This window comes from Mirounga angustirostris, unplaced genomic scaffold (genome assembly GCF_029215605.1).
Source record: "Mirounga angustirostris isolate CCGP_5_RB_7025 unplaced genomic scaffold, mMirAng1.0.hap1 SCAF_4, whole genome shotgun sequence".
In the NCBI taxonomy this organism is placed as follows: domain Eukaryota; kingdom Metazoa; phylum Chordata; class Mammalia; order Carnivora; family Phocidae; genus Mirounga; species Mirounga angustirostris.
The window spans coordinates 168,873,285-168,894,156 of NW_026991712.1; the positions used below are offsets into that span (position 1 = coordinate 168,873,285).

At 46.1% G+C, this 20,872-nt stretch overlaps 1 protein-coding gene and 4 non-coding genes across 8 annotated transcripts; 4 read left to right on the forward strand and 1 right to left on the reverse strand.

Annotated features, from left to right (window-relative positions):
• Positions 1-557: 557 nt before the first annotated feature.
• LOC123860719 (small nucleolar RNA SNORA44) lies at positions 558-688 on the forward strand. The gene has a single exon (XR_006794834.1). It is a non-coding gene; the product is annotated as a small nucleolar RNA SNORA44 (small nucleolar RNA).
• A 222-nt stretch (positions 689-910) lies between these two features.
• Positions 911-1,043, forward strand: LOC123860721 (small nucleolar RNA SNORA61). Its single transcript, XR_006794835.1, has one exon. It is a non-coding gene; the product is annotated as a small nucleolar RNA SNORA61 (small nucleolar RNA).
• A 681-nt stretch (positions 1,044-1,724) lies between these two features.
• Positions 1,725-1,798, forward strand: LOC123860736 (small nucleolar RNA SNORD99). Its single transcript, XR_006794849.1, has one exon. It is a non-coding gene; the product is annotated as a small nucleolar RNA SNORD99 (small nucleolar RNA).
• A 1,009-nt stretch (positions 1,799-2,807) lies between these two features.
• TRNAU1AP (tRNA selenocysteine 1 associated protein 1) lies at positions 2,808-20,253 on the reverse strand. 4 transcript variants are annotated; one of them, XM_045898294.3, is made up of 10 exons: positions 20,117-20,253; positions 17,912-18,223; positions 17,292-17,389; positions 12,674-12,773; positions 12,006-12,058; positions 10,005-10,136; positions 8,634-8,753; positions 5,178-5,340; positions 4,974-5,049; positions 2,808-3,086 (listed from the first exon to the last, which is right to left on the reverse strand). In XM_045898294.3, exons 1-10 carry the CDS (start codon positions 20,189-20,191, stop codon positions 2,950-2,952), a joined length of 1,266 nt encoding a protein of 421 aa, XP_045754250.3. In that variant the 5' UTR covers positions 20,192-20,253; the 3' UTR covers positions 2,808-2,949. The 4 variants fall into 4 exon arrangements, with proteins under 4 accessions (XP_045754250.3, XP_045754252.2, XP_045754251.1 ...); XM_045898296.3 differs by lacking the exon at positions 10,005-10,136; XM_045898295.3 differs by lacking the exon at positions 20,117-20,253 and having other exon boundaries at positions 4,974-5,007.
• LOC123860742 (small nucleolar RNA U13) lies at positions 13,629-13,730 on the forward strand. Its single transcript, XR_006794855.1, has one exon. It is a non-coding gene; the product is annotated as a small nucleolar RNA U13 (small nucleolar RNA).
• Positions 20,254-20,872: the final 619 nt, after the last annotated feature.

Consider the following 20,872-nt stretch of genomic DNA (forward strand, 5'->3'; position numbering starts at 1 on the left):
TGTTAATGGGGTCTTTTTTTTATTTGGGAGAGAGCAAGCACGAGCGGGGGAAGGGGCAGAGGGAGAAGCAGGCTCCCCACTGAGCAGGGAGCCCGATGCTGGGCTCGATCCCAGGACCGACGCTTAACCGACTGAGCCACCCAGGCGTCCCTGTTAATAGCGTCCTACATAGAGTTGCTAGAAAAAAACTTGGGAGAAGTAAATTGCTGAGACCAAGAACCAGTATGGTGGGGCAGGCTGAGTGGCGTGGACAGGTGTACTGGGAAAATCTATTGGCAAGTGGCACAGATCTCAGCAGTGCTGTGGGTCACTGCCCCGAAAAAGCTTACGGCGTTTAAGTACCAAAAGCCAGTCACACCTTTGATTATGAAGACCAAAGGAAGGGAACAGTAAGATCATTCAGGACAACTGTTTTCTCATCTCAGCTGTCCCAGATGAAGATTCCAGGATGACTTTGAAGTGGAGCTTTTTGGTGAGGATTCTGGGGTCATGACAGTGATGGAACACAACCACCTTGGGACCTGGTAGGTTTCTGGGAGCTACCTGGCGGGTCAGTACAGCATGTTTCCAAGGGCTGTGGCCGGGTGTGGCCACGGGATCTCCAACTGCATGCGAGAGCAACCTGGAGAGACTTTGACAGCACAGGTCAGCATAATACCTGCAGCTGCCACTCGCCTTTCCTATAACAGCCCAGGACCTGGGTCAGAAGCCTGCTGCCCGAGTCCAGGTGTTTTCCATAAACTTCCATGAAGATGGGTGTATTGGATGTATTTCTGGTTTAGAGCTTTTACACTTTTTTCTGCAGGTTGCCCCCAAGTGTTCCTGTCAGTGTCTGCTACCGAAGAGTCTGAGGATACCAGGTTGTTGCTGTGCTTTAGACAAGGTAAAGTTAGATGCTGGAGACAGCCTGACCCTCCGGTTCCCTTTCCCATCGGATCTGAACGCTGGTCTTGGTGGTCGTAAAAGGAGGAAAAGGGATACTGAAGCTGGCCTCGTGGTGCTTATAGTCTGTTATATAGACTGTGGGCTAGTTTCAAACAGGGTTTGAATTCTCTTTGACCTGGTTTCCTCCTCCCCTCTAAAATGGGAGAATCTTAGGCTTAAAGGGAGGATGTATGTGAAGCTCTGGGCAGTTGTAGTGATTGCTGACTTAATGAATGGTTTTCTTGCCTCTTGAGAGTGTCCATTTTGGTGGTGTTTTTTTTTTTTTTTTTTAGATCTGTTACCAGTAAAGTTGTCCTTGTCTGTGATTATGGATCTATAGTTGGGTAAGTTGGCTACCTGAAACGTCATAGCTTCCTTGCAGCTTCCAGTAGTGCTTGAGCCTTGTGAACCCTGAGTAGTGTAGTGAATCGACAGAAGGCTAGTCAGGCCTCTGGGAAGTCTTAGCGTTTTCATATGTCATTTACACCTGACCTTCCTTGTATGCCGTATTAGCTGTTCGTGGCCAGAAGAGAAAAATGTTTACAGTGTGACTTGAGTCTTAGATTTGCCCATCCTGTTGGAAGGCCAAGAGCATACTGCTAGGAGTAGAAGGTACTAGATGCCAAAGCCCTGTACCTTCGGCAGCAAGGGCCGGTTGCTGTGAATGTACAATTGTGGTTTGAACTTATGCTGACATTTGGGGAAACCTCAAACCTGGGATCTCCCTTTCCTAGGAGTGTGGGAGATGGGTTGGGTAGAAACAAGTGTAGTTCATCTAGTGTGGGACATTTTTTAGGCTGACTGGTCCAGGATGAAACCTAATCTGAGTGGACATCTATGGATGATAAATGCGGATATGGGACTGAGACCAGCTCTTCAGAAAAAGCCTGGGTGGCAATTAATTGGGGGCGTATTAACACACTGGCTTACACTTCCTTTGCAGGACAGAAACACTGGGAAGAGGCAAGCTGAAAGAACAGATTATTTTAGTGGAAAACCATGACCTTTGTATTTCTGCTACTGGTGGCACATGGCATAGAAGTGACTAGTAAAAGACTTGAAGTATGTTTGTGTTCGTTTTCTTGTTCCCCGTGACAGTGTCGTCTTCATAAAGATAGGTTGACCTCTACAACTTCCACTATACATAATTAATTTTTCCTCCAAAAAGCCTGAAAATTCAGGCAGAGCCTAATACGTATTCCTTAAAATATCTGAAGGCTTCTTGTGACCTAGACCATTTACCTCAAGTTGCCCCCATTGTCCGCCCCCCCCCTGCCCCCCGCCTGCAATTTCCTCTAGCACAAACGAGTAGAGGTGAGCTGCAGATTTTTAGTGTAAATCCAGACTTTCCACATGGGTGCTGGAGAGCATTGTAAGTGGATTCATACCTATCAATCAAATGAAAATAATGTCAAACCGGTGGGCCAGGCACACAGTCACATTAATGTCCCTCAATAAGGGCTTATTGAAGCTAGGCTTGCCCTTGGAGCATGCCCCCAAGTCTTGAGCCCTTTGGTCTAGATTTAGCTGGTTCCATTACAGCCTACCGCACACAGCCACCAAACGTAAAAGCAAACTTGTCGAGGTGAAGGGATACTTGAATGGATGATCAACACTGCCCCCCACGTGGCATACAACAGGTAACCCATGCACTGTGACCCCAGAGAACCTTAAGGATGCAGTGTCTGTCACCTGAGATGGCCCTCTGGGTTGAATAAATCTTATGATCCACTTTGGTTAATAACCCCAAACTCTCCTTATCTCCAAAAGTGGGTAACATCCCTACCTGGAAAAATTAACTTTTCAAGGACAAGTAGAACCTTGCTCAATGGCACCGTGGTTGTCAAACTCCGAAGGCTCACGGGCAAAGGAAGGCAGCAATGTTGCAGAAATGGTCATAATCTCAGAAGAGTTGATCACTAAAATCTTACAAAACATTTCCAAAAAGTTAAAAGTTCTAATACTTTGTTAAAAAGGAGTCTCTCCTCTCCACCACACAATCCTTTTCGGCTGGTCCTGTCCCGACTACATCATGGCAGGGATCTCTGAAGAGACTGTGTCCAGGGGCTGCCAGTGACAGTCCATCAAGGCGTCGTACAGCTCCTCGCTCTGCTCCATGAACTCCTTGTTGGCCTCTGTCACATCCAACTGCGGCATGGGGTCTGCAAGAGAAGCCAGGGTGGGTTCAGAGCGCCAGGAGAAGCACCCAGACACTTGGGACTCCGTTCCCCACTCCCAGGGCTTCCTGCTTCTGGCAAGTTCCCTGTGCTCTGTGTCAGAGTCCCTCAGGGCCCGCACCGCTGCCTTGCAGGGTTCCTTTAAGGATAAAAGTGGAGTCTACTTAGGAAACCTCATACACAGACTCAAATCATGGTGGCTGTTACTCCACCTCTTCTCTAGACTTCATGTGCCCTGGCTGTCCTCGTGTGATCCTTCAATTTTGGGTTATGGAAATCTGATCAAAATGACTTAAGTCCAGACCACTATTCTTCAAAGGGAACATTACATAGCAATGAAAATCAGCCTCAACTGCATACAACTTGGTTGGATCTCACAAATGGTGTTAATTTACCATGATGAGCACTGAGTAATGTAGAGAAGTGCTGAATCACTATATTGTACACCTGAAGCTAATGTAACACTGTATGTTAACTATACCAGAATTTTATTTAAAAGAAATGCTGAGTGTTCAATGAAAAAAGCAAGACAGTACATATAGTACAACTGCATTATATGAAGCTAAAAAAACAATATTATTTAAGGATGGATATCTCTAAAGAGAAAGAAGAAAATAATTACCACAAAAATCAACACTGTAATTTTCCCTAGCAGGGTTGTGGGTCCAAATAAGTAACGCTTAGCCGACTGAGCCACCCAGCCACCCCAAGATTTTTTAAGTAATCTCTGTGCCCCACATGGGACTCGAGCTCACAACCCCAAGATCAAGAGTCACATGCTCCACTGTTGAGCCAGCCAGGTGCTCCTAAATTTTACTTTTTTTTAAAGATTTATTTATTTATTTGACAGAGACACAGCGAGAGAGGGAACACAAGCAGGGGGAGTGGGAGAGGGAAAAGCAGGCCTCCCGCTGAGCAGGGAACCTGATGCGGGGTTTGATCCCAGAACCCTGGGACCATGACCCAAGCCGAAGGCGGATGCTTAACGACTGAGCCACCCAGGCGCCCCTAAATTTTACTTCTTTAAAACGTAACATCTATTCAGAAATGTTTAAAAAAATTGTTTTTCATAGTATTTTCAAACCTTAAAAATCCTTTAAGTATTAATATCATTTGAGAAATCATTTGTTTGAAGGTTAGCAATCCCTTCAGTTTTATTTTCCTTTTTCCTGTGTTAAATTCAGTAAAAATTACAACAAATGCTTTTAATTAAAAAAAATTAAAAATGGCTATTACTATGTAGCAGATTGGGGTGATTTTCAGTTTTCTTCATGTTACTATATTTTCCAAATTTTTTAATATTTAAAAAAATTAAAAAAAAATTTTTTATTTGACAGAGAGACAGCAAGAAAGGAAACACAAGCAGAGGGAGTGGGAGAGGGAGAAGCAGGCTTCCCGTGGAGCAGGGAGCCCGATGTGGGGCTCGATCCCAGGATCCTGGGATCATGACCTGAGCTGAAGGCAGACGCTTAACGACTGAGCCACGCAGGTGCCCCTCTTTTCCAAATTTTCAATCATACCTATTACTTGAGCATGAGGAAAAAATTAAAATGAGATAAAAAAATGAATTTTACAAACTATCAAACACACACAAGGCAAGAGTTTTGCTGGAGACCTACATGTGGGGGCTGAATGTCCCAGGCCTCTCCCCTGCTGCGCTGCTTCCTCTGGGCTCGCTGGGACTGCACGCACGCCTCTGGGGCACACGCTCCCTTCTCACTATAATTATGCGTGCACTAGCTCGCTCACTAGAAGGCAGTTTCCTCCAGAGCAGAATCCACCTTGCATTCCTCAGCATCGAGCTAAGGAACAGTGGCGCCACAGAGCGGTCGCCTGACAGAGGACAGAGGAATGAGTGAACAAACTTCTCACCTTCCAACGCGTCATCCCCGACTTCTTCATATGTCTGCCAAGAGACCGAAGAGAGGGTGAGTAGCAGCGTGAACTCCTGGCCCGAGACAAGAAGGCCTTATTTTTAGCCAAGAGGTCGCTTCGTCTCTCCCCGTTTTCTTCTGAGGCTGCAGCCTAGCGATGCCACGCCGGAGGCCGAGCTGCGGCCCGGGGCTGCGCGCTTACCTGCATGGTGCTCTGCGTGTAGCCGTAGTGGGGGTAGCTGTAGCTGTAGCTGCCTGTGTTCTGGTCGTAGCCCCACTGGGCGTAGTAGTTCTGGTACTGCTGGTAATACTGGTTGTAGCTGTAGCTGTACATCTGACTATACTCCACTGGCTTCACACGGCTCCTTAGATGAAGAAAGCAGCAAAAATCAACAAATGCAGGCACACATTTCCAAGCGCTTACTACGTGACCAGGGGCTGTTCAAGTGGCTTTATGCACATTAACTCATCGAATCTCCACAACAACCCTATGCAATAAGAATACATTTATTCCTATTTTACAGATGAGGAAACAGAGGTCCAGACAGGTAATTTGTCCAAAGTCACACAGAGACCCAAACCCTGGCAGTCCGGCTCCAGAGCCAAGGCTTTACAGTCCGTTTTTAACGGCCAGGTTTGGCTCTCCTATCAAATCTTGTCAGTACTGACTTGTCCTCTTCTCAAAATCGGGGCGGGGCGGGGCGGGGCGGGGGGGGGACACGGACTGTTTTTCTGCCAGCCACAAAGGCTCAGGTGAACATGGCCTGGAAAATGTGGATTTAGGATGATCCAAGAAGCATTTCAAACTACAAAATGTCGAATGCCCTCTTTCCCACACACAAAAAAGAAGTGTTCCAGTAGCCTTACCAACACTACTGTAGTCACAACTACTGTTGATGGAGTAGCTTCTCAGCATCTGGGCCCATTGTTTTTCAGATACAGGCTCCTATTTTAAGTCCTGCACAACCCTATGACAGAGCTATTAATAATTATTCCCATTATACAGATGAGAATGAGAATCTAAAAGGTCAAGTAACTCACCCAAGGCCACACCTAGGACTGGAGCCAAATTTAACTCCAAGACTCATGCTCTGAACACCAGCCCACTACATACAGCATCTGCCCTGACAGATGCCAAACACCTTGCGAGGTTCCTATATCCTGCACTCACCATTCAGGGCTGAGGCCCAGGTTCAGTGGACAGCTTTTTTCTCCGGCTGGCATGGCTACCCCAGCCACTGCTAACCAAAGACAGAATGTCAAGCTTGCAAAGGATCCACTGCTTTCAAAAATACACAAAACCATGTATGTATGGATAGGCTTATGAGACAGGCCCGGGGCCTGACCAGCAGTCCTAGATGAGAGCAATCAAAAGAACAACACGGCGATGTGCTTCCAGAGTCCTCATACTCCAAAGAGCCAGACTCACAAGTGCAGCCGAATGTGCGGGAGGCAGAGGCTCACACCACCATGCCACCTGGCTTGTAAGGAGAACCGTAACTGTCATGTGCTGTAGACTGCACCCGTGGCCTCGGGATGGGTGTATTCTATCTCCACAGTGAAGCCAGAGAGGAAACCCAAGTCATAAGCAGGAGCTGAACTACCACAGCAAACCCTAAGGAACCACAAATTCTCAAAGTCTGAATGAGCTCTTCACAAGTTCCTTTTGAGTTCAACGTCTGCGTGGTGAGCAGGACTGGGCCAAAGCAGTTAGACAACGCCCCATCTGACTGCCTTAGCATCACCTCCTGACGGGCTGGCTAGATGAAGTCCAATGGCAGAGACCCCCTCTCCCTGCCCAGTACGAGGCTGGACACTGTTACCGTTCTCGTCCAGGACCACCCCGCCATGTTTCCAAGGAGCCTGCCACCCTCCTGGTATGTTCATGGAATTGAAGGCAGTCTCCCTGGCCTGGGTCTGCACATTTCTGTTGTTTCTCCACACTCAGCTCTTGCGGATTAACTCTCTAAGGGACCTCTTACTGCCCTCAATTCCTGGTGCTTGATGGCACCTCCCTAGATGCAGGCACCAAATTCTGACAACAATGATCAACCGAGAAATGGAACAGAACACAACCTCCTTGTGGAAAGGACTTTCTTTCTCTTGTTTATAGCTACAACTCCAAAGTCTAGGTCAGGGCCTGGAGAGTTGTAGGGATTCAGTCACTATTGATCGAATAAATGGTAACACATCAGAAACAACCAACACCATCAATATCAGAGGGACCTCGAGACAGAATATACACTTAAGATACCCTACAGCTGTTAAAAAATACTATGATGAGGATTATACAGCTATATGGGAAAGGGAATGTGTATATGAAGAAAACTGGGGGCGGGGGGAGAATGAGATAATTAAAAATAAAGAAATGAATCTACCACATGTAAATTGATCCACACAGTGTATCTATATCTACCTATCACGGATATCTATGGAGAAGCTTATAAAAGTCAGAAATCATAATTAGTCATTTTAGGGTAACGAGGAAACTTCTTTTAAATATTTTCTTTAATGCTTTTATATAGTAGAGTTACTATTTTTTAAAAATTTTTTTGAGAGAGAGATAGCAGGAGAGAGCACAAGCAGGGGGAAGGGCAGAGGGAGAGGGAGAAGCAGGCTTCCCGCTGAGCAGGGAGGCTGACTTGGGGCTCAATCCCAGGATCCTGGGATCATGACCTGAGTGGAAGGCAGACATCTAACCAACTGACCACCCAGGCACCCCTATATAGTAGAGTTTAGAACAAATTAACATTTTGGGGGGAAAATCACAGGCTAATCTTCCATGTATTAAACACAGTTAAGCAGCAAAGAACCTCCAAATCTTTTGCTGCTTTGAAAAACCTGGCTATCTGGAAGTTCTGCCCTAAGAATGCAGTCACTCTCCTATGCCTGGCATGGAATTTCTCAACCTCAGCATTACTGACCTGGGGGCAGGGCAGGTAAGTCTGGTGTGGGGGCCGTCCTGGGCAGCGTAGGATGCTTAGTACCACTGCTGGACTCCACTCGTTAGATGCCCAGAGCACCTCCCCACCCAAGTTGTGACACCCAAAATTATCTCCAGGTGTTGCCAATGTCCCCTGCGGGATAAAACTGTCCCTAGTTGAGAACCACTGCTTTGGCCAAAGGACAGAAGATTCTATGCTGACAGTAGCTGTCTTCTGGGTGAGAAACTTGCTTGGAGCTGTAAGGGAAGAAGGGCTTTCTGCCTGGCATGACAGGTAGGATGGTGATATATGTAATATTCTGTAGTGTTTGGATCTTTAACTCTCAGCCATTCCCATAGCTAAAATTCAGTATACTTTTTTTTCTTCTGCTCAGTTCTTATTAATTCTGTGGGTAAATTTCTAACAGCGATACTACTGGGCAAAGAGCAGGAACATTAAATATGCAGGACACACCGCTTTCCCAGTACTACAACCAGCAATGTCTGAATGTATCTGCCTTCGCAGGTCGGAGCTCTCCCCCAGCTACAAGCTTCTGGAGGCGCAGGTTATGCTCATTCATCTGCAACGCCCAGCACACAGCCTGGCAAGTAACAGGCTTCCCTGCAGTCTCCCAGCCGGCATGCGGAAGCTCTGATTATTAACAAGCAGATGAGAAGCGTCCAGGTGGGCATCAATCCAGAGGCCCTGTACCTCCCCGCCAGTGCAGGACTCACGCTTTGGGGATTGCCACACTCAGCCGCACTGGTTTAGACCCCAGGCCGACTGCTCCCTGGCACTCGGTCAGAGCTCGCTTCTGTTCCAGTTCATCCGTGAATTTCACAAAACCATAGCCCCTGCAGAAAACAAAAGCATATACCTTATTTAGATCACAAACGTGATGAAGGCGAAGTCGAAGAATGGAAGAGAAGGAGAGTCTGTCCAGCTCTGCAGGAAGGGATGAGAGCCCCATCAGTAGAGGCATGCCATCGAGCGATGTGAAACTCCAGTTCGGCAGGAGCCTGGGGCCGAGGAATCCCCTCCACGCCTTGACTGATGGGGCTCCTTCCCAGTGGCTTCCCTCCCAATCTACTGGAAATCCTGTTACCATGCTCATCATCATGGCAGTGGTGGTGGTAGGAACAGCTGTGGTTCCCTGAGCGAACATTTACCCCGTCTGCCCTGTACACCAGGTATCACGTTTAGACAACGGGGCTCAGCAGTCACAAGCAGACAAGGTTCTTGCTCTGTTGGACTCATACATTTTTTTAAGATTTTACTTATTTATTTATTTATTTATTTGAGAGAGAACAGGTATGCGCGAGAGTGGGGGGGAGGGGCAGAGGGTGAAGGAGATGAAGGAGGAAAGAATCTCAAGCAGACTCCGCACTGAGCCCAGAGCCCCACGTGGGGCTCGATCTCACGACCCTGAGATCATGACCTGAGCCAAAACCAAAAGTCCGTCAAAAACAAGAGTCAGACGCTTAACCGACTGAGCCACCCAGGCGCCCCGGGACTCATATCCTACTTCCGGGATCAACAAATGATAGCTAATATTTCGTGAGCACTTATTATCTCCCAGGCACTGTGCTGAGCATTTCCCTAGGATTATCTCGTCAAACTGCCCAATGATTAGATAACGGTAGTGTCCCCATTTTACTGAGGGGGAAATCAAGTTCAGAGGCAACTTGCCCAACATCATTGTAGAAGCAGGATTCAAATCCACGTCTTGAGCTTGTAACTCAAACTTGTGCTTATAACTATTACTCTGATCAAAAATAAGCCTTTCTTGAGGTTTTTCTACCTTTGAAGTAACAATAATAGGTAAAATGGCAAACACCTACCCAGCATATCCTACTGCTTTATTTATAGCACATCACATAACCGTTAGGTCAGGCCTGTGAGCACACTATTAATTAGCATCTGTTGTACCAATGAGGAAATAATCAGGTGAGAGGTTGGGCCAGTACCCGAGTCAGGATGCACACCACAGTCTGGCTCCAGAGCCCGTGCTCTTCATTCCCATGCTACATGGCCTCGCTCTAACACCCCCATCTTTGAGACAAATGCTGGAACACGGTGGGCATCAGTCACAGGTAAGGCCTTACTTTGACACGCCCGTCTGGTCCAAAACCACCTTGCCTCCCCGACAGGACGGGTAGACTTTGACGAAGAATTCATACAGCATGCCATCATCCACATCTGGGGTGAGGTCCCCCACAAAGAGGGAGTATTCAGGGCTGAGAGGGGAGAACAAGATTCAGAGACAGACACCGAAAGCTTTGTTCTAACAAGCTCTTTTGGCCCATTCTAGGTAAACCTCTCCTGGGCCTTCCCGGGGAACAGCACGTCTGATGGGTCCTTAGCCAGGTCCTAACTTGTTGCTCCTGGCAGTCCTGGCAGAGAGTTATGGAAGCAGCCCCTGTCCCAAGCGCCTTATCCACTGAACAAAGCCTGTCTGGCTTCAAATATTACAGGAGTGCAGATGGGGGGGCCTGGTCGGAGGTGCTCAAAAGACAAAACTAGACACTCTGTATTCGCTGCAAATATTTAAGTAATCTCTACGCCCAATGTGGGGCTCGAACTCATGACCCTAGGATCAAGAGTCGCATGCCCTACCGACTAAGCTAGCCAGGAGGCCCTCACTGCATATTTTTAATTCAAATGGTGCAGATGGAGAATGAGAACTGGACCTTATCTCCTAAGACTGAAAGCAGAGCTAAAATGAAATCTGCCAACTTTTAGAACATGGATCAGCAAACTTTTTTTGTAAAAGGCCAGATAGTAAAAATTTTAAGCTTGGTGGGGCACCTATGGTCTCTGTTGCTTTTTCTGTTTTCACAATCCTTTAAAAGTGTAAAAACCATTTTTATTTTTAGCTCACAGGTGATGTAAGTCAGGTCACATTTTGTCAACCTCTGTTCTAGAAAAAATTATTTAACAAAAAATAGCAAACAGACTCATTATTATAGTCTTAGTTCAAGTATGATACATATTCCTTGTTTAAATCAGAATACACAAAAGGACAAAGAAAAATAAAATTACCAGTAACCCAACCACTCGAAGGTAATCACTATGAACACTCTGTTATATACTTTTGTCTTTTTTCTTTGCTTCTTTGTGTTTTTGTTTGTTTGTTTAAGATTTTATTTATTTACTTGTCAGAGAGAAAGAGAGAGAGAAAGTGAGCACAAGCAGGTCGAGTGGCAGGCAGTGGGCGAAGCAGGCTCCCCACTGAGCAAGGACCCTGGGATCATGACCTGAGCCGAACGCAGACACTTAATCAACTGAGCCACCCAGATATCCCTTTTTTCTTCTTTTTGAAAGTAGGCTCCACCCCCAGCGTGGAGCCCAATGTGGGGCCCAAACTCACAACCATGAGATCATGAATTGAGCTGAGATCAAGAGCTGGACGCTTAACCGACTGAGCCACCCAGGCACCCCTGGCTTTCCTTTTTGAAATTTACAAAACTTGGGTATGACTCCCTTGTTTTGTTTCTAGCATTTTTCACTTTTAACTTATCACCAACTTCTTGACCTGTCCTCATCTGCTGCAAAATGACTTACAAATGGATACATAGTATTCCAATTAATGAACATATTGTCATTTAAGCTACTTCTCTATTAGTAGGTTATTTGGGTTTTTCCCCAATTTCCCCCATTATATGTAATATTTCAACAAACACTTTTGAAGCTAATCTTTGCATACATCCACGTATAAATTCTGAAGTAGAATTACAGGGTCAGTGGGTACAAATCTTTTTAAAGCTCTTGATACATTGTTTTAAAGCTTTTGAAGGGCACCCTGAAACAATGAATTTATGTCACTACAACAGGTCAATTCTTATGAATAAAACTCCAGTACTGCAGGTACTAACAGGGTGGAAGGCCAGAGGCAGCACCAAATACAGAGAAGACATGGGTCTTGACAAGAAGCACACTGGGCAGGTCCACCAGCAGGGGAGGGGAGGGAGTCATCCCTCAGGAGGAAGGCGGAGTGGACCAAACTGGGCTCCCCAACCCCTTTGGTGGTGACCAGCACAGGGACACATCTTGTCTCTAGACATTTCCTGGGCCTTGAAGCTACCTTGGGGCCACCCTGCACTTACCTGTTATCTGGTTGTTTCCCATAAGTGGCATAGTTCAGTTTAAAACGTTTTGCCTAGAAATTTAAAAACAAACAAACTAAAACAGAGAAAGGTGTTTCAAGAGTCAAACAATATTTGAAAAAAACTGAAATAAATTACCTTGGCCAAAACATCTCCCCCTCTCTAAGCCTCAGCTTTCTCTCCTGTATAAAGTGAGGGGGTTGCACGGATGACCGCTAAGGGCACTGCCAGCTCCATGGTTCTATGAGCCCAGGTGTGCCAGCTTGGTGCGGCTGTAAGCTAAGTAACTGTGGGAAGAGCAGAATGTAACTCTCTTGAAATGTGTCCTCACTGCTGCCAGCCTGTTCTAGTTTCTCAATCAGGCAAGAGGTCTAGAGTTGCAAGTCTTCCATGAAGGGAGGCAGCAGTGCAGAGTGCAAAGGGCATGGGTTTTGGAGGCAACCAATCTTCCGCTGGCGTCCCGCCTCTGCTAGTTACTACCTGCGCTGCCTCGGACAAGTTACGCCACCTCCCTGAGCTTCGGTTTCCTGGGCTGCCAAAGATAACGATGCCTACTGTGCAGGGTTGTTATAGGGTTCAACAGAGTAAGTATACAGTAGGGATTCAATGAATGATAGTTATCGATGACAATAAAAATGGGAACATCATCATTATCCAAGTGTCCTTACAGGTGTGGCTCCTGGCAGGGGTTTCCCATTAATTTTATGCAAACACTTCTCGGCTGTGGCCAAATCTGCAAATTCTACAAAACAGTAGCCAGCTGGGATTCTGGAAAGAAAGCAAACAAGAGAAAGAGAATGGTTAAAGATGGGATTCCCAGATGAGACTGAGCCTTGGCCTAAGGGGAGGGAAAAATGTTTTTCTAATCAGAGCTCATCCTGTTTTTGTTCCCTGCCATATTCCAGTTCAGAACTTACAAACCTGAATATAAGGGTTGTCTATCTGGGCCAGTCCAGACTCCTCTGATAAACACTTATTTATGTACTGTAGCACCTTTGAAGTACTTTTGCCAAAAATATTTAAGATTTATTTATTTGAGGGGCGCCTGGGTGGCTCAGCCGTTGGGCGTCTGCCTTCAGCTCGGGTCATGATCCCGGGGTCCTGGGATCGAGCCCCGCATCGGGCTCCCTGCTCCGCGGAAGGCCTGCTTCTCCCTCTCCCACTCCCCCTGCTTGTGCTCCCGATTTTATTTATTTATTTGACAGTAAGACAGAGAGCGAGAGAGGGAACACAAGCAGGGGGAGGAGCAGAGAGAGGGGGAGGAGCAGAGAGAGGGAGAGCTGCAGGTTCCCTGCTGAGTACCGAGCCTGACTCAGGATGCAATCCCACGACCGAGATCATGACGTGAGCCAAAATCAAGAGTCAGACACTTAACTTACTGAGTCACCCAGGCGCCCTCCAAAATATTTAATACAATCCAATCAAACCCTTAGATCTAATGTCCAGTTTATAGGGAATATTAGGGACAGAACAGCTAAAACACCACCACAAGGAAGCAAATAAAACCAGATTCCAGAATGTAGGACCTTATGTAAGACAATTTAGTCCTACCTCTTTAAAAAGTCAGTGGCACGAGAAAAGATAAGAGGTGAGCTTTCCTACGCTTAAAACAGACAGAAGATGATCCTTTTGTACTTCATTACTGTGATGATTGAGTGTTCATACTGTTGTGACATGTACCTCCCTTAAACTCTGTTACAACCTTGGCACATGACCCGCCTAAGATGGGGAAAAAAAAAAGAGAGAGACACATAAAAAAAGAAAAGCTATAAAAGATATTCTGAGGGTGCCTGGGTGGCACAGTTGGTTAAGCACCTGACTCTTGATTTTGGCTCAGGTCATGATCTCAGGGTACTGGGATCCAGTCCCGAGTCGGGCTCCCTGCTCAGCGGGGAGCCTGCTTCTCCCTCTGCCCCTCTTCCCTACACGCGCACGCTGTCTCCCTCTCTAATAAATAAAATCTTAAAAAAAAAGAATATTCACATTATTGTGCAACCACTGACTGCATTCTTAAGCACTATGCTCTGCTGCACATTATTCTCCATGGGTCTTATTTTTTTTCCCTTATTTTCTCTGGTCTTGGTTTTTAAATTTGCATTTATTTATTTTACAGTATTCTTACAGGACACTCCAAAGTCTGTCAAATGAGGCAAGACATAAATGTAATGTGTTTGTAAGTACATAAGAAATAGCCAGAGTTTAGGAATCACGGATAGGAAAAGAGTTCCAAATTTTATTTCAATAAAGTAGAAAGTATTACAGAATGTGTTTTCATACTAGTAGCTGATTATCTGGGGTTTTCTGTCTACAAGAGCAAAAAGAAGAAAAATATTTAGGCTAGCATGATCTACCTGCCAGAGAATCTGTTCCTAGAATACAGTGCAAATAAAAAGCAAGTGGAGAGAGCATGTAGGCAGCTGGGGGGATGCAGGCACCAACGTTGAAGAGGAGGGAGCAGCAGAGCCACGGCCTCCCAGGGAAAGGCTCTTGGCTCGCCCTGAGTGTAGCTGGTGCAATTCTTCATCCCTGTTCTGGGCTGCAGCTCCCAGACCTCAGAATGAAAACTGAGGGCCCCGTGGACTAGTGTGTCCAGGGGGTGGGGGCTGTTCTCCCCGAGAAACATTTCACGTATGGGCACAGGGTCCTTTCTGAGACTGTTTATCAGGCTCAGAGTCAAGGTGTGTTAATGGCCTCATGTAGCAGGACCTGGGGAGCCCCTCCGTGGTCCACTGTGCTCACTGTATTTTTTTCCAGGCTGTACAGTTGCTTCTCCCTTTCCACCTGTCACGTCCTGGCATCCCAGGAGCTGGGCAGGGACCGGCAATGAGTTCTCTATGCCTGCCTCAGGGTCACTGAAAACCTCTACTCCATTTGATACAAAAAAGCCTACAGAGACAGGCCAATTGCAGAGAACAGGCATGGAACCAAGTCTATTTCTGTAGGACCTATATAAATATGCTCCTGTCTAGAGTGTTCTGCTGTTAGGAGCTTTGGGGAAGTTGGTTCCCAGTGATCACCTGGCATCGTGCTGGTTTTTCCTCTGTCCCTTCCTCATCCACACTGCATACCTGTATGTGAATGGCCTCGTGGCTACCTTGGTCTTTTCTCATTTCATAAAATGGTTGAAAGACAAAAAACAAAAACAAAAAACAAAAACAAACTGTTCCTAGGTATGAAACTGCCTTGGCCCCTCTGGCCAACCTAGTCTTTTAAGTTTTAGCAAGCACCCTTAACCCACCTGACTGATTAACTAAACCTGTGTACATTTATGGATCATGCATTCTTTCCTAGAAAGAACAGAGCACTTCTACATGTCACCGGGCTCTCCTGCACCACCCGGGGCACCAAGAAACCAAACCCTCTTGCACAACACCACCCTACCCCCCCACCAAGGAACCAGACCCCACTGCAATACCTTCAACCACCATGATAACATCTGTAGCTGGCACCATCGAGACTGCACGTAGTCAAAAGTTGTCATAGACCACTGCATTCCCTTAACTAATTAACTGCCCTAAATCACTTTAAAAATTTCTGGGTCAGGAGAAACCTTGGAGTTGGCTTTTGGACAAGAGTCCACCTTCTCTCCAGGTAGCCGGCCTCCTGAATAAAGCTCATATTCCCTTCCAATCAAAACTCGTCTCTTGGGTGGGGGTGGGGGGGGGCAAGAGAAAAAAAAAAAAAAACCCACCTCATCTCTAGAATATTGGCCTCTCTCTACAGGCAGCCATACTTGGGTTTCAGTAATAGGTACTGGGATTCTGAATACACAAAGTACCTGTCAACCAAACAGCCAGAACTGACCACACTTCATCTCTCATCTATATTTTTCAACCATTTGATGTTTCAGCAAGCTGCTCTGGTAGTGTACCTGGCAGAGTACCTGCTCAGTAAACATTGTCAAAATGATAAGAGAATCCTCTTTTTTCTAATTAGAACTCTAAGGAAAAGTGAGACCCCTCAAGAGAAGGAAGAATGTGCAGGCAACATAGCACCACTATCTCAAAATATTCTCTGCATTTTGTTTTGTTTACATATTTACTGCTGTTTCCCCATTAGAATGTAGTAAACTCCATGAGGAGGGACTATGCCTGGTTTGTTTCAGCCACATATCCCAGGAACCTACAACAACAGCACATGGTACTGTTTCTATAAATAACTTTTTAAGTTAAGGGCACTCATGACTTTAAGAACAGATCTGAGTCCTGGCTTGTCATTTAATAGCTCTGTAAACTTTAAGACAATTATGAAGCTTCCCTAATAATAATACTTAGCTCAGACGTTTTTGTAATTTAAAAAATTATTTTAGGGGCACCTGGCTGGCTCAGTCCAAGAAGCATGTGACTCTTGATCTTGGGGTTCTAAGTCTGAGCCCCACATTGGGTGTGAAGATTACTTAAAAATAAAATCCCTTTTTTTTTTTTAAGATTTATTTATTGGGGCACTCGGGTGCCTCAGTCGGTTAAGCATCTGACTCGACTTCAGCTCAGGTCATGATCTCAGGGTTCTACGATCGAGCTCTGCATTGGATAAATAAATCTAAAAAAATAGAATCTTAATAGATTATTTCTATTTTTATTTTTTTGGAGACCAGGAGGGGCAGAGGGAGAGGGAGAAGCAGACTCCCCACTGAGCAGGGAGCCCTGATCCCAAGACCCTGAGATCATGACCTGAGCTGAAAGCAGATGCTTAACGGACTCAGCCACCCAGGTGCCCCGAGAGAGAGAGAATCTTAAGCAGGCTCCACACCCAACGCAGAGTCCCGCTGCAGGCTCGACCCCAGGACCCTGAAATCATGACCTGAACCAAAATCAAGAGTCCAGGCTTAACGACTGAGCCACCCAGGTGCCCCCTCAAAAAAGGATTTTGAAGTGCTTACTACCTAGCAGATCATAATCTGTTTATATTCATTGACCAAATGCCATAGGCTAGACTGTTCTAAATGCTGAATGTGAATTAACTCATTTAATCCTCACCATAACTCTATGAAGGATATGGTGTTATCATCTCCATTTTCATAGTCACGGTGAGATGGAAATGGAGAGGTTTAGTAATTTGCCCAAGGTCACACAGTAAACCTAACTTTCAGTCTGGCTCCAGAGTCCAGTCCTTAACAATATGCTATACTTCCTCTCAATAAGCCCCCAAATGTTAGCGTTTATAACATTATGTTAACTATTATTAGGGGTGAGAAGCCCTGACTTTTCGATGTTTACATTCTCGAGAATGACACTGGCAGCACGGTCTATTAAAGGAGAATTGAAAAGATGGAAGGAGAAAATGTACCCAGTGAGGCGGTTTCGGATAATTTTGACGCTCATCACGGTCTCCCCCATGGTGGCAAAGGCTCTGGAGATGAAATTCTCATCCATGTACGGCTCCAGCTGCGTAAATACAAGAGCAATACATTCAGGGGGCATCCAGGCTCCTCATTCCCGGTTCCAGAGCCCACCCAGGGTTGGCTACACGCTGCTGGTGGGGGCGGGGATGAGGCGAGTGGAGATTTTCATCTACAGTGGCCTGAATCCCACCTCCCACGTTTTCAATCCTTTGCCTCCCTTCCCTTCAAACTTGCTCCCTTTAGGGAGCTTCCTCCTTGGATCTAGTAACCCTATCCCTCCAGTCCTCGAGCCACAGCGCCCTTCAATCCTTGGGATTCCAGCCATTCTATCCCCCTAAAGAACTTCCCTTTCCCTTCCATGAACGCAGGCGGGGGGCCGGGAACCCCCATCCTCAGACTCGGTCTCTTCACCTAAATTCTGGGACCCGCCTGTTTCACCCAAAGAACTCCTCTCCCCATTCACTTCCACCCTTTTGGGATTCGAGGACCCTTCCCCTTCAGACTCGTCCTCCCCCGTGACGCTAAGATTCGTCCTCCTCGGACCGGGGCAGCTGCCCTCACTCACGTCGCCCATCCACAGACTGGCCGCCATGCCCGCAGCCGGCCCAGGAGTCCGCGGGCCAAGGAGGCCAGCGCCGGCGCCAGTCCGCGGGGCCGGGACCGCCAGAGAGCATGCGCCTCCGACGTCTTCTGCGCACGCAGCGCCCAGGGCCGCGCCGGGATTGGCCGCTCCGGGTTTTCCCGACGACCCGGCTGGCGGGCGCTGAGTTCCTGGATCCCCGAGGGCGGAGCTCAGCCGGAGTCCGCGGGCGGGGGCGGAGCAGGCGCTACGCCCTCGCGGGGGTTGCTCGGGTGACTGGTTTTCTCGGGTTTCTTTCTGACCGTGGGTTCCAACACACAAGTACATTTAAAATTACAAAACTAATTATGCTCATTGTAAAAAACAAAACAAAACAAATCAACCAAAAACCCTGCAAATAAAAGCACACTTTTTAGGAAACTAAAAAGTCCCTTTGGGAGCCCAGACGATCCAGTTCCACTGTGTGACCTTGGGGCAAACCACAGGTCTGCCCCAGCCACCCCCTCACCCTGCTTCCCAGTTTGCGAGACGTGGGATTTTTGTTGAAGTTGGATGGGATTCTTCCATCATGCCTGTAGATAGCCCTAGGGTGAAAAGAGGGGGCGGCGGGTTACAGGGAGTGTAAATTGGGTCAACCCTGCCATCTCAACCAAATAATCCCCAAGTCTTGTCATTCTTTCGGGAGTCCCATATCCACTACCCTAACCCAAAGCGCCAGCTCTAACTTGTCCCAGAACAATTACCGGTCCAGGGAAGGCCCTCAGTGAACACCCATTACTATGACTAGATAATCCCGACAATTTAATTCTCCTAGTCCGGGAGTGTCCGAGGCCAAAGCCTCACTCTGGCGCCCATTTCTCAGAATGGGGAGCTTTTTTGTAAGTGATCATCAACTCTAACAGTGAAGCTCACCCCAAGTGCTTGAGGATCCCCTTCTGGGGCTCCCTCTGGGCTGATAAGCCACTAAGGCCCTTCTTTACCAGTTTATACATCTCCTCAGTTTAGGGCGTTGGGCCCCCAAGTCAAGCGCTTACCAGTCTGAAAACGAGATCCAGCCACTAGCTGCCACATTTCCAGGTTTATCCTACTTACTGTAATAGCAAGTGTAGTGGCTGGGCGCTTTGGCTATCAATCCCAGCCTCCTCTCACTAATTATTTTGGCAAGTTACTTAACCTGAGACTAATATGGATAACAGCAGTGCTTACCACATAGGGTGTTGTGAAGAGAAAATGAGAAGTTGGGAAAGTACTTGGCCCAATGCCTGGCATCCAGTAAATTCTCCAACACGGTATTTGGAGGCCTTCAAATTATAGCAGAGAGCTGTTTATTTGGTACTATTTGCCAGCCCCTCTGCAGTGCTCTTTACTTTCTACAGGTGGAAGATTTTTAAATGTTTGCTTTTAATTTAGAATGCAAGCTTCATGAGACAGGGATTCTTGTGTTTTGTTTCTAATCAAATTCCTACAACAACGTCTGGGATAAGGTAGGCACTGAGAAAATATTTGTTGATTTTATGAAATAAACAATACACAGCAGTCCCTTACCCTATCCCTACCCCCAATTCTCAGTCCCTTGAGGCAAGTTTCTGTATCTCCCTATAATCTGCACATTTCTAAATAATGTACTTTCTCATTTAGAGACTGTCCTTCATTCATACATACACACTTCTCCATCTTCGACTATATCTTCTGACTATAATTTCTCGCAAAGCAGGAGCACCTGGCTGGCTCAGTCAATAGAGCGTGACACTCTTGATCTTGGGGAGGGGGGAGGGATGTGAGTTCAAACCCCACAGCAGGCAAAAAAATAAATAAAATATAATGTCTGTCAAAGCAATATTGAACATTTACATTACAACTTTGTAAATATTTATAGCAGAGCCACATTATGTACTATGATTACATTTGTTTTGGGGTAATCAATCCAGGTTGCAGGAGGATGGGGGAAAAGATAAAACAGAGTACTCAATGTGTTTGAACAAAAGGAAATTTACACTTTAAGATTTTGGCGCTAAATTAATACCTAACACCAAAAAACTATGCATGTGAAAAACAGGACAATTATTAACTATAGGGAACAGAAAAAAACGTACAATTGTCGTAACAGCAAAGAGCATATTATAGAGTATTATGTGCCTGACACTGTTCTCATATATGTAAAGCACCTACAGAGAGCTTTATAACACTTACGTGCAACACAAGGAAAAGGAATTGACGTTCTCGGCTCAGCAAGAGGCTGATTAGATTCCAGCCTAGTTCGTGCATTTGGTAGGTAGCTTCTTGACCTTAAGCAAGTCACAACTCTCAGGGACTGTTTCCCGAGGGACAAGTTTTTGCAGGGCTGATGTAAGGATTGAAAGAGCTATTATTGCATGTAAAGTGTTCAGCACAATGCCTGGCCCATTTTAAGTCCCAATACAGAAGAGCTGTTATTAAGAACAGGGTATTTTCATCATGCTATCCTGTCAGAACGGAAAACTCCAGTAAGTCTAAACCAAATGGACTTTTCTGGGGGGAGTGAGGAGGAGCAGCACACACACAAGTGCTTCTTTACAAAGAAAATATTAGAATCAAAAGTGTGGTGTCCCTTCTAAGAAGTCAATTTCCAGTCAGTATATTGCCTGTATCAAAACTAAAACTTAAGGGGGGAAAAAATCACAGAATACATTTGAAGTTCTTTTACGTCATATTCATTTTTCCAAGTCACGGACATCCAAGACGAATCCTTTTGGTGATAATAAAAACTTCCTGTTATACATGTAAAGACCTTCTAGATCAGCACTGTCCACTGTAACTTCCTGCAATTATAGAAACGTTCTATGTTTGCATAGCCCAATACCACAGGCACCAGCCATACAGGACTACTGAGGACTTGAAATGTGGCTAGTGCAACCAAGGAAATTAATTTTAAATTTTTACAAGTTGTAATTTATTTAAATGTAAATA

Excerpts from the sequence above, each read along its gene's own strand:
- TRNAU1AP (XM_045898294.3), bottom strand. The coding sequence starts at position 20,191 with ATGCACGAACTAGGCTGGAATCTAATCAGCCTCTTGCTGAGCCGAGAA. Across the intron at positions 12,059-12,673 it reads CCCTGCCAGGAGCCACACCT|GCAAAACGTTTTAAACTGAA; the intron begins GTAAGGACACTT and ends TTAAATTTCTAG. Across the intron at positions 10,137-12,005 it reads GGGAAACAACCAGATAACAG|CCCTGAATACTCCCTCTTTG; the intron begins GTAAGTGCAGGG and ends CTCCCCTCTCAG.